Here is a 16563-nt window from a genome sequence, read left to right on the forward strand (position 1 = left end):
ATATTTTGCATATTAACCTGTTATCTGATGTATGATTTGCGAATAGTAGTTAGCTTCTTCATTTTGCTGATGGTTTCCTTTGCTGTACAGAAGCATTTTAGTTTGATATGATCTCATTTGTTCATTTTGGCTTTTGTTTCCCTTACCAAAGAAGACTGATCCAGAAAAATGTTGCTAAAATGAATGTCAAGGAACCACTGCCTGTGTCTCCTGGGAGTTTCATGGCTCCAGGTCTCACATTCATGACTTTAATCTGTTTTTAATTTTTTTGTATATGATGTGAGAAAGTGGTCCAGTTTTCCCAGCACTATTTTTTGAAGAGACTGTCTTTCCCCAGTGTATATTCTTGCCTCCTTTGTCATAGGTCAGTTGACCATGTGTGTGTGGGGTTTTTTTCTGGGCTCTCTATTGTGTTGATTTCTGTGCCTGTTTTTTGTGCTAGTACCATTCTGTTCTGGTTCCTGTAGTTTTGTGGAGTGGTTTGAAATCAGAGAGCATAAGAATTCCAGCCTAATTGTTCTTTCTGAAGATTGCTTTGGCTCTTTGGGATCTTTTGTGGTTCCTTACAAATTTTAGGATTCTTTTTTCTGGTTCTTTGAAAAAATGCCCTTGGTATTTTGATAGGGGATTTGTTGAATCTCTAGGTTGTGTTGGGTGGTATGAGCATTTTAACAATATTAATTCTTTCAGTTTGTGAATGTGGAATATCCTACCATTTATTTGTGTCTTTTCCAGTTTCTTTCATCAGTGTCTTACAGTTTTCAGAATACAGGTCTTTCACCACATTGGCTAAATTTATTCCTAGGTATTTTGATAATTTTTTTAATGTAATTGTAAATGAGATTGTTTTCTTAATTTCTTTTTCTGATAGCCCATTATTAGTATATGGAAACACTACAGATTTCTGTATGTTGATTTTGTTTTCTGTGACTACTGAATTCATTTATAAGTTCTAATAGTTTTTTGGTGGGGTCTTCAGAATTTTCTGTATTACAGGATCATGTGATTTGCAAGTAGTGATTGTTTTACTTCTTCCTTTCCAATTTGGATGTGCCCCCCTCCCCCTTTTTTAAGGCCTTCAGGAAAACACATGGTCACATGGAGAGGCATGAGGAGCACTTTTGTTAGAATCCCATGACTAGCATTGCTCTGCACGAGGCTGATTGAGCTCTTCTCAGATCCCAGGGAGATTACATCAGTCTACTGGAAAACCAGGACAGATTTTTCTGTCCAAACTAGGGAAAAAACTGCCACTCGTGTGGCAGGATGACAATGATTTATATCTATATTTTATCTTTATATCTACTATCTACCTACCTTTTTTTTTTTTTTAAACTGAAGGGTAGCCGACACACAATGTTCCATTAATTTCAGGCATACAACATAGTGATTCCACAACTCTTAGGGCATACTGTGCTCACCATCTGTCACCATACAGCACTACTGCATTATCACTGACTGTATTCCTTACGCTGTTACCTTCCATCCCCATGACTTACTCCATAACTAGACACCTAACTCTACTCCCCTCTGCCCATCTTTCCAAGTCTCTTCCTTCTGTCAGCCACCACTTTGTTCTCTGTATTTATGAGTCTGTTTCTGTGTTTTTGTTTCTAGATTCCACGTATAAGTGAAACCATATGGTATTCCTCTCTGTATAATACCCTCTAGGTGTACCAGGTTGTCGCAGATGGCAAGATCTTTTTTTTCTTTTTTTTTTTTTTGTGGCTGAATAATATTCCAGTGTGTATGTATACCACATCTTCTTTATCCATTCATTTATCAGTGGATACTTGGGTTGCTTCCACATCTTGGCTATTGTAAATAATATTGCAGTAAATATAGAGATGCATACATCTTTTCAAAGTAGTGTTTTCATTTCTTTGAGTAAATATCCAGTGGTAGAATTCCTGGATCACATGCATTCCTTTTTTTTTTTTTTTCTTTTGGCATTCCATTTTTAATTTTTTGAGGAGCCTCAATACTATTTTCTACAGTGACTTCACCAGTTTACAGCCCCACCAATAGTGCACCAGGGCTCCATTTTCTCCACATCATCTCGAACATTTGTTTTCTTTTTGAGGATAGCCATTCTGACTCGAGTGAAGTGGTATCCCATTGTGATTTTAATTTGCATTTCCCTAATGATTAGTGATGTTGAACATCTTTTCATGTGTTGGCCATCTGTATGTTTTCTTTGGAAATATGTTTATTCAGATCATCTACCCATTTTTAAATCAGATCATTTGGTTGAGCCAAACAAATTTTTTAAAATATATTTTGGATATATTTACCAATTTTCAGATATGTCATTTGCAGATACCTTTTTCCATTCAGTAGGTTGCCTTTTCATTTTGTTGATGATTTCCTTCACTGTGCAGAAGCTTTTTATTTTGGTGCAGTCCCAATAGTTAATTTTTGCTTTTGTTTCCCTTCTCTAAGGAGACATATGTAGAAAAGTATTGCCAAGGTTGAGGTCAAAGAGGTCACTGCCTGTGTTTTCTTTAAGGAATTTTATGGTTTCAGGTCTCACGTTTTCGTCTTTAATTCACTTACTCCATTTTTTTTTTTTAATTTATCTACGATAGAGAGAGAGAGAGAGAGGCAGAGACACAGGCAGAGGGAGAAGCAGGCTCCATGCACCGGGAGCCCGACGTGGGATTCGATCCCGGGTCTCCAGGATCACGCCCTGGGCCAAAGGCAGGCGCCAAACCGCTGTGCCACCCAGGGATCCCACTTACTCCATTTTGAGTGTATTTTGTGAATGCTGTGTGAATGGTATTTAAGAGACTCTTTTCCCTGTTGAATATTCTTGCCTCCTTTTATTTCTTTTTCTTTCCTATGGCTGTGGCCAGGACTGTGTTGGGTCAAAGTGGCAAGAATGGGCTTCGCTGTCTTGTTCCTGATCTTAGAGGAGAAAGCTTTCACTGTTTGACCATTGAGTATGATATTAGCTGTGGGATTGTATGTGACTTTTATGCCTTTATTATGTTGCGGTCCACCTTCCAGTTTTTAAGAAGCTCGTTCCTTCATTTATCCTGTCTTACTGTATTATCATCAGTCACTACATTAGCATGTGTAGTAGCTCACGTGTTCCAAAACAGACACTTGCCTTAACTATACAGATGACACTTACGAGTGTATACACACAGGCTGCCAGCCATCCCCACCGTTCTTCACATCTTTGTAACACGGCTTCTACTGCTGGTTGCCAGAGTTCTTCTCCACTTCCTTACCACCCACCCCTTCACATTTCATTCTGCCTCCACCTTGCCATCAAAATTTGTCAAGGTCACCAGGTAACATCCATGTCCCCAGATTCAGTGACTGTTCCTTGTTTCACCTCAGCCACATAGCTCTGGGCACAATTGCCGTCTTCCATTGGCTTCTGGGTCATTGGGCCTGGCTTTTCTCTCTCACTCCATCCCGGATGCTGGCTCTCCTCCTCTGCCTAACCTTGGACTGTTTTGGAGCCACCCAGGGCCATGGGCCTGATTCTCCTTGGCCTCAGCTCTGTGCTGGTGGCTGCTTGCTGGGCCAGTAGCTCGGTGGTCAGCATCTCATTGTATGTTTGATGGGTGAAGTAAATAAGTAAAGTCATGTCAGACAGAGGAGTGAGAATCCATTCTTTGAAGAAAAATACAATCTGTTATCATTGTGTATGGTAGCCATACATACCACTTCGACCAAGTGGCTGTGAACATGGAATTAGGGACCCGAAGAGCTGGTGCTGGGGTCAGGTTCCTGGGAGCCTCTGGTCACAGTGTTTTCACCAACTGCTGAATACATTATCTTGTTTTAGATGAGTTTCTGTTCAAAGACATCTTATTTTAATACATATTTATTAACAATGAACTCACCGCAACAACACTGTAACTCCTGCTAAACAAAGCTTATCCAGCGCACATGATTCTCCAGGGGTGCATCACAGCCTTCTTGCCCTTGGGAGCACCAGACGGTGCTGTGGCTGGGGGCCATTTTAAACAGTGAGATCACTGACCAAAAGCACAGAACTCGAAAACACAAGACCATGGAAAGGACGGTTGTTCACAGTATGAGCTGAAAACAAAGCAGAGCATATCACCCTGTTCAGCCTCAGCTGAGGACATGTGCATCAGGTACTTCGATGTTTTGTTTTTTTGTTTTGTTTGTTTGTTTGTTTTTTACTGCTTTGTGCGTGTTCACAGAACACTATAAAGGCACCACAAGTATTAGTTTTGGGGGTTACAAATAAACGTTAGCAACCAGGGAAATTTATAGGTACGGAATCTGAATAATGAAGATTGACTGTATTTAGAAATAAGGTTTTTTTCACCACTGATTTAACTTGGAGGGGCAGTGAATTTAAATAATATTTACTTTCTAAGAAGTCAGCATCACATATGCTGACTTCTCTTCACTATTCACAGTCCTACAGTGAATAAAGCTGAGGCTCTAACTCTTGTTTCACCATTGAGAAAATGGGTACTGGGTCTTAGTAAACAGCAGACACAAGATTATAGTCTGATTTTCATGAAAGGCCTCCCTCTCTTGGACACCACCATACCCCCATATGTACTGAATCATTGGAACAGCTCAAACTTTAATGGACATTCGGTAACCCCTTCTTGGCTGAAGGCCGTTTGAGGAGGTTCCCACGGGCAGCATTTGCCACCCTCAGGACACAGGCAGGGACAGGTACACGGTGAGGCAGGGAACCTGAATGCTGCGGAGTGGCGATCAGTAGGCCGCTCGCGCCAGGCCAGGACTGGCGGCACTAGGCCTGGGGCTCGGGCACCATCCTCCACCATTTGAAGGCAAAGGGCACCTGGCGGATGTTGGCACAGGCACAGAAATCCCCAATTTCGGTCAGGTAGCAGTCAAAGTCATCGATGAAGGTGCACTTGAAGCCCAGGGGCTCAAGCAACTGGTAGATTTTTTCTTCCAGGCAGCAGGTACCCTTGATCTGGGGCCCAAAAGGCTTGGGGATGCCCAGATTCTTGCCCATCACAATCATCTGCAGCAGGTCAGGGAAGTAGGGCCTCTCGAAGAACTTGCCGGTCTGCTCGCTGGAGGGCACGTTGGTCAGCTGCTCCAGGCAGAAGAGCTGCGGGATGTCGATGATGTCCCTCTCAACCAGGCCTAGCTCCTTCTTCAGGATGTCGCGGTTCGGGTTGATGCACTTCTCTCCGTAGTCGTTCTGCTTTCTCATGTTTTCGTCAGCCAGAAGCTGATTGATGGTGTTGGCCTCCCGCCCGTTAGAAAGGAGCTGGTCCTCCCGGACCTCTTCAAACAGAGCCATGTCCCCATAGCCCTCCTTCTGTTTCTCCTCGAACAGTCTGTAGCAGGAGCTGGGGCTGGCCAGTAGCAGCCGGAAGCCCTTTTCACCCTCACTCTTGTACTGTGTGGGGATGAAGCACATGAACTCATCCATGTGGCCCACCATCAGCCAGTCCGAGAGGAGTTCCACCGGGGCCTGGACTCGCTGGGCGTAGAGGAAGTCCCGGAGGGCCTTGCTCATGTCTCAGCCCTCCTTGCTGGGGTAAAAGCAGCTGCCAATGAGGATCCTGCCTAGGGGGTACTCTTTCCCTTCCACCTTGACAGGTGGGGACACCATCAGGTTCCCAAAGGAATCAGTGTAGCCCTGCCATGCTTGTCCAATGCTTGTGTTAGAATGAATGCACTTGGACTTTACCAGTTTCACTGCTCCTGGGGTGGTACTCCTTCACCACTGACACAGATATCAGGGGTAAGATTAGCCCATTTTTTAGGTGTGACCTTATTCAAGAGATTATTGTGTTTTGTTTAATGGCACTTTGAAAGGTTTTGGAAATAACCCAGAATCTAATCATAGGTCTATTTCCAGTCATCCAACAAATACAACCAGCTACTCTTGAGCCAGGCGGTGCCAGAGCTGGGGTACAGCCTGAACTGGCAGGGAATACCAGTGGGTGACCAGTGGTAATGTGATAACTGGCAGAATGAGAAGTAGAGAAAGTAATTGATTAAGTGCATCCCAAAGAGTCATTAAATCCTGGAGAAAGAGTGAGGTAACTGGCAAGGAGAGCCTGAAGAGGGAGACATGGAGCCATGATGGAGGAAGTACCCTCGGTCCCTGGGTCTGAGTGGCCAACTGCCTTGCATATTTGAGTGTGGTGGCTGGGCACACCCCCCCCCCCCCCAGCCTCTCCCAGGTTCAGTGAGCCCACTGCTCACCGAGCCAGCTTCAGGCCATGATGTAGTGTCCATGCCAATTTACAGAGGGGAAGGGGCTGGTCAGAGAAAGCAAGTATTGGGCCCAGAGGACATTCTCACTACACATGATAAACATTCTGACTTCGGATCGGCCTCCTCTGAGTTTGGTCGCCCTGGTGGTTGAGCTCTGCCATGTGCCAGGCAGCATTATGAGGACTATTGCCTTCATCAATAAAGACAGAGCACACATCCCACCTGCGTGAGGCAGCAGGCCCTCTCTTGATTGTGCCCTTCAATTGAGAGTCTGGTCCTGGGAGGGATCGGCAGTTTCTCTGAGATGCTGCCGGGCCAGGGGTTGCAGACTGACACATACTCTGCATAAAGCTTAGCCTGCTGCTGGGGGGAAGAGAAGTTAGGTTCTGTGTAAAAGTGACTACAAATCTAGCACTTGATTTTACTACCTATTCCATTCTCGGTAATAGCAAAATCCTATCATTTTTCTCCCCAGAGGTATGTATTGTGTCATACAAATATGACTGGCTACCACCCAGCATGTTAGTACCTAGTTGTGCTGAGCACATCAGGCCATTACCTCTACGTCGAAATGACTAATACCAGGCATTTTCCTAGAAAGTTTCTCACTCTCTCTCTCTTTTTTTTTTTTTTTTAAAGATTTATTGATTTATTTTAGAGAGAGAGCAAACAGGGGAGGGGCAGGGGGGAGAATCTCAAGCAGACTCCTCACTGAGCACAGAACCCAATGCAGGACTCGACCCCACGACCCCGAGATCATGACCTGAGCTGAAATCAAGAGTCGGATGCTCAACTGAGTCAGATGACTCAGCTACTCAGGTGCCCCTAGAATTAGTTTGTCTTAATAAAAGGGCCCTTAGAGCTTATTCTTACATTTATTTTCTCTAGTAGTTGGGTTTTTTTCTTCTTTTTTTTTTTTTTTTTTTTTTTGGTAGTTGGGGTTCTTAAGTGTGTCTTTGTTACACCGTTTATAATCTAGCAGTAGAGCTAACGGAAAGGAATCCTTTCACATAACTTTATATTTTGTCTTTTGTGTGAATTTTCATATAAGGGCATCTCATTTACAGTGGAAACATTGTTGAGGCTTCAGATAGTCAAAACTTCCAGGTCCTTTGGGCTGGACCTGTCTGGTCATCTCTGTTCAGTGTGTCTCACTCAGGTCCAGAGAGAGAGTATGGCCTCGGGTCATTGTTGGATTGATGAGTGATGCATGTGTGCTTGAAACACCTGGCACAGCTGTCCTTCCAGTAGCACAGATAAAGACAGGCCACATGTAGAAATAATGTGGATTGTTGCCTCTGTGATTTTTCTACAACTCAGTATTCTCTTTGCTTCTAGATCTGAACTTAACTCAGGTATTTATTAATAAAACAAAGGGCAGAGATAAAATCGGGGTATATGTGGGGCATTTAATGGAGATGGGGTGGGTGTGAAGTGATTATCTATGCAGGATCTGTTATCTGGTACTTTCTGTGCAAAATGCTGTGTGCATTCATTTTTAACTCACTATCTTACAAAGTAGGGGGTGTCCCCACTTGAGGTGGGGAGCAGGGAGATAACGAGCATAGAGTGCTGGCTCTGGGCCGGTATCTGCAACCCCTCCTAACAATACCATAGAGGAGCTGCGATCCCCATTTTACATATGAGGAAGACAAGACATAGAGAGATCAAGTCATGTAGAGACGATTTGGGGCCCATCACTTGTCAGGTACTGGTGGGAAAGGGCCAGGACTGCAGGTGCCAGCAGGGAAATGAGGCCTCTGTCCTCATGGAGCTCACATTCCAGGGTGTATATAAGGAGCCACCCCGTGAGCTGGATGATGTGAAAGAGGAGCAAGGAGGGCCTCCTTTTGAGAGGAGCAGGGAGACCCGGAGAACAGTCTGCCCACGGCTCCTAAGTGGTGAGTGTAGCCCCAGTGTATGCCCCCAGGCTGATCTCCATACACTGCTATGTTCTGGGATCGTCCCCACAGCCTGGTCCCGTCACCAGACAGCCACTGTGTAAGCCCGTGGTACTCTACAAGGTGGGCATGTACAGTTAGAAATGCACTCGTGTGTGAGTAGATTGCACCTATGTTTTCTTTCTACTTTCAGCTGATACGGAAGATGTGTGCATTGTAGAGAGATTGTTTTCAAGCAGCTTAGTGGCCATCGTCAGCCTCAAAGCTCCTAGAAAGCTAAAAGTTTGCCATTTTAAGAAAGGAACTGAGATCTGCAACTACAGCTACTCAAATACCATACTGGCCGTGAAGCTGAACCGACAGGTAAGTGACACTTACTTGACCCAACTGCCAAGTGCTCTGCCTGTATCTCCCTGTTTTCGGCGTGGCTTTGGGCTGTCGCTGCCATTCCAGAGTTTCCTGCAGCAGCCTAGCAAAGCTGACAGTCCTGGGCCCTCGACCCGTGCACCTGCTCACCTCACACTACCTCCCTGACTTAACTGTTTTCTCAACAGTTTGCTCAGAGCACACCACCCCTTGCTCTCCTCTAGATTAAGTTTTACTTACCCATCAAGACACAAGTCTTAGCATTTCTCTGTATACCCATGTACTCATCCATAGAAATCTGCTAGCATCTTTTTCCTGTTTTCTTCTTTTTTTTCTTTTAAACTTTTTTTTAAGGTGAAAGACTTACTCCTTTTTTTTTTTTTTTTTTTTTTTAATTTTCCCCAAACTCACAAGAATGTCTAGCCCAGAGTATGGACTTGGTGGCTAACACTTGAGTTTATTTCATGAGACCACCTCATGGCTTTTGCTTCCCCACAAAATGCAACAGCACCCTTAAGATCCTTCAGCTTTTCTGGGATGACCACATATTCCACACGCAGGGAACGTTAATTAAGTTGTTGGATGTCACTGCGGGGCCGGGGGTGGGTGGGGTGGTCTGAGGTGTGCTGACCAGGTAGAGTGGTTGCAGTGGAGGCCTGTTGGGATTGGTCTGTTAACTAAAGGAGTTGGCTAAAATGGGAAATTATAAGATTATAACATGTTGAACATCTTTTAAACTTAAAATGTGTAAGTGTCCACTCATGCACCAACTAATGCAGAGCTGCATGCATACCAAGTTGTCTTTCTTGCATGAATCATCCCCTTGGTGCATCAGCTGTGAGTAAATTCATTCTCTAAAGTGGAGTGTGAACTTAGACCCCTGTGAGATAATTCGAGATAATTCGAGGGCAGAGTGAGTTCTGAGACTTTTAACAACCCCGAGGCTTTCACTGTCCTCTCGCCATGCTTCCATTCAGCACGGGTTTTTGAAAGCCACTAACCTACCAGACCTGTCCAAGGCACTTGCTCTGAATTTCATGAGGAGAGGGGTGTGAGCTGAACAGAAACCAAAAACACAAACCGTACTTTTCTTTGCTATAGTTTGCTAGTTTCTGAAATAGCACGTTCAATGGCACGATTTGTGGTCCTAGTAGAATTGGTAGAGATGGTCATAGGAACAGGCAGAGCTGGCTGTGGACGCTACTTAATTGGTAGATGAAGAGCATGGCGCTGCAGGAGGGCCTCCTGGCCACGGCCCGCACTGCCATGCCGCGCTTGTGCAGTCCATATGATGTTCCAGAAGGAGAGTCAGTTAAGAAGTTAAGAAGATGGAAGCAAGTATTGTATTGGCTCTTTATGTTTGGTTTTCTGTCTCGTGTCTCTTTCCTAGAGGCTGATAGTTTGCCTGGAGGAGTCTCTCTATATACACAACATTCGGGACATGAAAGTACTGCACACGATCAGGGAAACCCCTCCAAACCCTGCAGGTAAACTGATTGTGGGAAGAAAGCCCTAGTTTTCTGGTTCTGCCTTTTAAAGATGAGCTCTTTTCTCCATGTAGGCTCCACCAACATAGACAGCTTTTGAAAGTATTGATTTTCAAATAAGCAAGCTACTACCTTCCTTCTGCTGTTGGTCTTGTGACCACATAAATCAGTTTCATCAGCTCCCAATTCCAAGGCTGCTGATCAGTTCCAACCAAAGGCCTTCAGTCTGTTTTTATAATCCTCCTGTCACCTGAGGAGGTGGCTTTGGGGGTGGCACTGGAAACACACTAGCACAGCACCCCCAAAGCTGTGTCTGAGCCCCTTTGCTTTCTCCAGTCTTTGTTACATAAATACTAGGGTGCAGCAGCTAAACAGGACCCCCTCTGGACCTGACTCTCCGTGTTTGCCTCCGTGTGTTACCACAGGCTTGTGTGCACTGTCGATACACAACGACAATGGTTACTTGGCATACCCAGGCAGTGCCACTATTGGAGAGGTGCAGGTCTTCGACACCATGAATTTGGTGAGTCTCCTTTTGTACTGGGGTCATCTGCTCTCTGCAGCAAGCACCATGGAGCCTTTGGAAAATTGGGTTTCACTACCGCCTTCTTAATGAGCAGAGCAGGTCTGGGTGACCTCTGACTTCAGATTTCTGCCCAACCTCCCATGGTGCTGAGCTCCTGACATTGTGGATGTTTGGAGGAATGGAGAGAGCTCTAAAGACTTAATGGATAAAGTGCTTTGCTTTCTATAAGGTTTTGAGCAGCATTTCCTTGGGTCCCTTCCCCAGTAAATCTGGTACCTGTGGTGCCAATCTGGTACCAATTTGATCAATTCAAATTGATCAGGATGGTGTTTTAGTTACAGCCACTTGGCACTTCAGCCTGATGACCAGTGGCAGCATGGGGTGTGGTCTTACTTCGTGGCAGTCATGTCACATTGGTTTTGCCTTTCAGAGAGCTGCAAACATGATCCCAGCTCACGACAGTCCTTTGGCAGCACTGGCGTTTGATGCCAGTGGAACCAAGCTTGCCACTGCCTCCGAGAAGGTGAGTCTGTTACGGCCTGATAGGAAACTAGTTTGGGGGTTTGGCACTGTCTCACTCTGCTCACACAGTGAAGGTACCAAATGAGTTTCTGTGCTTACCGGCTCCCAGAGAGGCACAGATAACCCGCTTGGAGTGCGTTCTGTACCACCGGAGCTGGCCCATGTGCCAGTTGGAACTACAGAATCGTGCAGAGGAGGCAGACGTGCATAAGCAGCACCCCCAGCATGCTTCTCGGTGACATGCTAGTGTGAGCTGTGCCACGGAGCTTGTGTAATAGTGAAGAGCAGATGTAATTCTGGCCAGGGTGAGCCTAAACACATTGCAGTGTATTTCCTTTTCTTCTTTTTTTAGTTATTTAAGAAAATTATGATTATACAATATGTATAATTTACCATACTCTTTTTCTGCATAATACTGGATTTTTCTAAGTTAAGAAGTACTTCTAATGGCTGTACAATATTCCGTTGTGGTTTACTTGAACATTACCCTTTGGAGACATTTATATTGTTCCTAATATTTAGAGTGGAATAATATAATATTTGGAATATTGATAATAGTGCATTTGTTTTACATATAAATCTTTGAGCATCTTTATTTGCTTAAGAGATTCCAAAGAATGGGCACCTGAATGGCTCAATTGGTTAAGGGTCTGATTCTTGATTTCAGCTCAGGTCATGATCTCAGGGTCCTGGGATTGAGCCCCACAATGGGCTCCGCCCTGAGCATGGAGCCTGCTTAAGATTCCCTCTCTACCTCTGTCCACACACTGCTCACCCCCCAAGAGAGATTGTAATGAACAGACTTTCGGGGTTAAAAGGATGTGGTCTTTTTAAAGTTCTTTCCACATAGGACAAAGTGACTTTGGCCTTCCTTCCCAGCCTCCATGACACCAAAGGGTCCTTGTGCTCTTCCTTGCAAGGCTGCTATTTCTTGTTCCATTGCCCTTTCTGTCATCCGATAATACCATGCTTTGGCCTTGGTCTTGTTCCGGCCTGTTCCTCAACTCTGAATACCAGTACCTGCTTTTTAGCTGCCTAGTTGTGCTTTGATGCTTTCTCACTAAAAACCTAAATTATTAGCCTCCCTTCTGTTGCCTGTCCACCTTGGTTCAGCCAACCAGCTGGGCCAGTGAGAAAAGTCCACTCACTTGAACTTTCCTGAGGGGTCTCTGTGCTTGACTCTCATATACAGTTTCTGTAATGACCGTGCTGCCATCTGTGGGTCACTTAGTCATTGGGTGTACAGATCCTTTATATTCATGACCCCATTCCATCCCCTCAGCAAGGTAAACACTTTCTCATTTCCTGTCGAGGGCTCAGAGACCATTGATTTGCTCGAGGTCACCAAGTTGGGCGATGACAAAGGCTTTGACTCCAAGCCTGGCTTTGCTTTTATTTTTATTTTATATTTTTTTTAATTTTTATTTATTTATGATAGTCACAGAGAGAGAGAGAGAGAGGCAGAGACACAGGCAGAGGGAGAAGCAGGCTCCATGCACCGGGAGCCCGATGTGGGATTCGATCCCAGGTCTCCAGGATCGCGCCCTGGGCCAAAGGCAGGCGCTAAACCGCTACACCACCCAGGGATCCCTGGCTTTGCTTTTAAACACCACTGGCCAATTACACTGTCACCTTGTGCATTTCTACTGAAGTGGCCATTGTGTTAGTCCTCAGTTAATAGTTTCATCTCCCCAGTTTTTGTGAGGTCCTGGAAGCTCCCTAAAGTACCGTGGACTCTAAAGGCAATTAAGAATACAATGATTTTTTTTATTCCTGGGTTATGAAGAGCAATCTTTTGATTTGCTTTTAACCAGATCGTCTTAGTTCACAGAGTTAGCCCCCTAGAGACCTCCCCCATTCTGCTGGGTGCCAGGGCCATGTCTAAGTGTATGCTGAATCCTCTTTCAGGGAGCACAGTCAGGCTAGGACCAGCAGCCCTTCAGTAGTTAGTATTATGCACTAGGTATGTTGTTTAAAAAAACAAAAACAAAAAACCTCTAAATCAGAAAGCTAAGACTACAAGGAATAAAACCTTTGCTATGGTTATTTTTGCATCCGAATGTATTGTTTTATCCTTCTAATTATCAAGAATTCTAAACTCATTTGTTATCCTTTTATCCAGAGGGAATCACTGTCTTCGAAAAACATTTTATCTAAAAAAAAAAAAAAAAAAAAAAAAAAAAAAAAACATTTTATCCAATGGATTTGTTTATTTTAGAGAGAGGAAAAGAGTGTGTGTGCATGGAAGGGAGGGGTGGGAGAGGGAGAGAGAATCTTAAGCTGATTCCCCACTGAGCACAGAGCCTGAGGCATGGCTTCCTCCCATGATCCTGAGGTCATGACCTGAGCCAAAACCAAACCTGAGTTGGATGTTTAACCCACCAAGCCACCCAGGCACCCCTTTTAAATAAAATATTTTTAAAAGGGGTACAGTTCCTGGTGGTCTAAAATTAGGTTGTTTATAGTTTATTTTTGCTTTATAAACAGGTGAGATATTATTAACAGTTTTTATACTAAACAGTTTGAACCTTCTGAAAGTATATGGTGTCAGGTTACACGCTGAGTAGTTCTTCATGTCCTGAGAATCTTGAAATACTGCCTGTTTGCAGGTTTTCCATTTTGCTATAGGAGTCTTTCTTGTGCTACTTTATTACCATAGCTTGCTAGTGTTCTTTTAACATTTAGATGTTGAAGGTACCGTTTGTGTTCAGTTTCCTGGCTGTTTTCTCTTACTTCTCCCAGATGTTCAAGTACTGTCTCTTCATCCACAAACCCCCTGTTACTTTGTGGGAGGCAAGAAGTGAGGGAGTGGCAGGGACGCTGGCATCTTGAGAGTGGCTCATTCTTATACTCCTTTGGTCCTACAATCTCCCTTGACCAGTGACTCAGCCTGAAATGACAAGAAAGGATGGATGTCGGGGGTCCCAGGTGTCTCAGACCATTGAGTTAGGTGATGCTTCCCGATGTGCAGTACGTGCTTCCAGAGTCAGTGTGTGAGAGTTGAAACTTCACACGACTTAGAAGTAGAGCCATTGCACATTCGATGTCAAGGCTGTTGGTGTTTGAGATAAGCAGGGAGTTACAGCGGCAGTATCTAAAGAGAAGAGTAAATGTTCAGTAGGCAGTAGAAGCTGGGAATGTTCTGCGGTGCTGCTGGTGTGCAGAGGGTGTGTGGGGGCCCGTGTGCAGAAGCTGCCAGTGCAAGGTCCCCCTTCTCTGTTTCCTTCAGGGTCTATTGTGAAGAAGACAGGCTGAGTTTCCTCCGTTAAAATCCTTTTCTCTTTCCTTTTACACCTCTCACAGGGGACCGTGATTAGAGTATTCTCCATTCCAGAGGGACAAAAACTCTTTGAGTTCCGGAGAGGAGTTAAGAGGTAAGTAAGATATGTGAATCTCTGGAATTGATCTGGAGGTGACATTTGGATTTCAGTTCTGTTTTCTCCAGGTCAACAAGTGGAAACTTAAAGCAGCCTTGGGAACCCCATTTAAATGTGTAAGTGCTTTCAACCCAGCTGGATGGTCAGGGGAGGTTTTATTGTCCTCCTGAGAAGTAAAGGAACGTTTTTATAAAGCAAACTGGGTTTCATTTGTTGTGATCCCACCTGAACCGAGGGTGATGGTCAGGCAGCCCAGGGAATGAGAAAGAAGTAGCCTGACTGGCCCTCTGGGGCCTCATAGCTTCCTCCACCTGATCGGAGGTGGTAGGCCAATATTTTCCTGAATATTTTCCTGAATGGTCAGCATGCTTCTATCCTGCTTGTCTACTCTGGAAACTAACCAGCTTCCCCTCTGTCCTGTCACCCCACTTATTTCCCTGTCTGCATACCTTACTGAGTCTGTACTTAGCACTCCCTTTCTTGACACCCGCTTGAGAGGAAGGAACGTCCATCCTGCTTGGTTAGGCCTGGATCATCTGCCACAGGACTGGCTCGGGGGGGGGGTCTGTTCCCCATTCCAGAGGGGCAACTAAGAGTACCCACCTCGAGGCAGGAACAGGGCCAGGAAGTATTCCAGAACCTGCAGCTATCAGCCACCCCCTTCTCTGTGAACTTTGCACTGTGTGTCACCACTTCCTGTCAGCCGTGGGGTCCTTCCCAGAGATGGCCCACACGTGCTATAGGGTCCTATCTCCAAATGCCCGGGTCCCTCCCCATTACTGCCTCCTGTGTTTCTTTCCTCTTTTTCCTTGGTTTTCCATTACGCCACACCATTCTAGATTTTTTCTTCTGTATCTCACTTCTGCCCTGGGGCCTTTCTTCATCCTGTTCTGTACAGTCTCATAGGCCCATAAACTGTGTTGCCTATGTGCTGGTGACTCCTCACCTGTATGTGTAGCCCAGGCTGCTTTCTGGAGATGTTCCTGTATTTCTCCTGCCTGCTGGATGCTGGGCCCTCCAGCGACCAGTCAGAATGTGCCCCATCTGCCCATCATCTTGTAAACGCTGCACTGTCATCAACCTGGAACCTGAGTCAAAGGGGCTTCACACTGGCTCCTTTCTCACGTCCAGCTAGGTGTTGATGCCCCGGGTCAGTCCTACCCACTCCCATCTCCCCGGCATCCCTGCCCACCCAGTTCAGATCGCCACCACCCGACCTCTTATGCACCTTGGTATCTGCTTTTGGCCCTTTCAGTCCCTTCTTCAGACCATGGCCCCGGTTGCTCTTGCATCAGCACAATCAGAGCACACCCCCATGTGGAACCTTCAGGGCCTGCCTCCTGCTGGTAGGGCTAACTCCAGATCCCTCAGCCCTGGTCTATAAGCTGGCCTCCCACACCCTTGTCCTTCAGCTGTGTTCCCAGCTCCAGCCACACTGAACAGTGGTTCCACTGTCTACGTGGGGTCTCCTATGCTGGTGTCACACCTGTGACCTAACCAACTTCTGAACCCTTGCAGTCTAGGTTGAGTGTTCTTAGGGAGGCTTTCCTGATCCTCTCGCAGAAATACCCTTCCCTCCATGCTTCTCTAGCGCATCCACTTTTACTTTTTGGCATCACTTTGTTTGCAGCAAATTTACTATCTGTATTCACACCTCACAGAGCCATTAAAGTGAGAACCGTTCCTGATTTATACCCAGAGCTTTGTACAACACTGGACACCTCACAAGCAATTAGTAAACATGTACTAGATTGAAAAGGCCCCTTCTTTTGACAGGGCAAAACATGCCTTGTATTTGTAGGGCTATAAGGAAATGCAGATTTATTTGAGGATTGGGATTTTTACAGTGGTTTTTCAGATAAACTGTAAGGTTTTAGCATGTTGAAAGTTTTATTCTTAAATATCATCAAGGTTGCCATTTTGCTTTCTTGCACATTAAGTAACTGCTATAAATTAAATTATTGGATTTTCTTTTACTAACCTTAGTTCTGTAAATCCAGCCTAATTCAGAAAAAAAAAATGGTTTCATGAAGCCCTGATTCCCTTTATTATTTGGAATTTCAGATAAAATTGGCTAAGAAAATATTAAAGAATTGCTCTTGACTTTTTTTTTTTAAGATTTTATTTATTTATTCATGAGACACACAGAGAGAGCAAGAGGCAGAGACACAGGCAGA

At 45.0% G+C, this 16563-nt stretch overlaps 1 protein-coding gene and 1 pseudogene across 8 annotated transcripts in view; one reads left to right on the plus strand and one right to left on the minus strand.

Moving 5' to 3' along the window:
• The window catches only part of WIPI2 (WD repeat domain, phosphoinositide interacting 2), a 38905-nt gene that overhangs the window by 16789 nt on the left and 5553 nt on the right, over positions 1–16563 (plus strand). For 7 of the 8 annotated variants that reach the window (XM_072836863.1, XM_072836870.1, XM_072836866.1 and 4 more), the window contains exons 3-7: positions 8302–8471; positions 9865–9961; positions 10387–10484; positions 10918–11010; positions 14313–14383. In XM_072836863.1, the coding sequence (XP_072692964.1) occupies positions 8302–8471; positions 9865–9961; positions 10387–10484; positions 10918–11010; positions 14313–14383 (529 nt within the window). Of the gene's footprint in view, positions 1–7993; positions 8109–8301; positions 8472–9864; positions 9962–10386; positions 10485–10917; positions 11011–14312; positions 14384–16563 lie in introns of all 8 variants that reach the window. The other variant, XM_072836867.1, reaches the window with a different exon arrangement.
• On the minus strand, positions 4757–6228 carry LOC140637725 (inactive protein-arginine deiminase type-6 pseudogene; annotated as a pseudogene).

The sequence above is a fragment of the Canis lupus genome, chromosome 8, assembly GCF_048164855.1.
Source record: "Canis lupus baileyi chromosome 8, mCanLup2.hap1, whole genome shotgun sequence".
Lineage (NCBI taxonomy): Eukaryota > Metazoa > Chordata > Mammalia > Carnivora > Canidae > Canis > Canis lupus.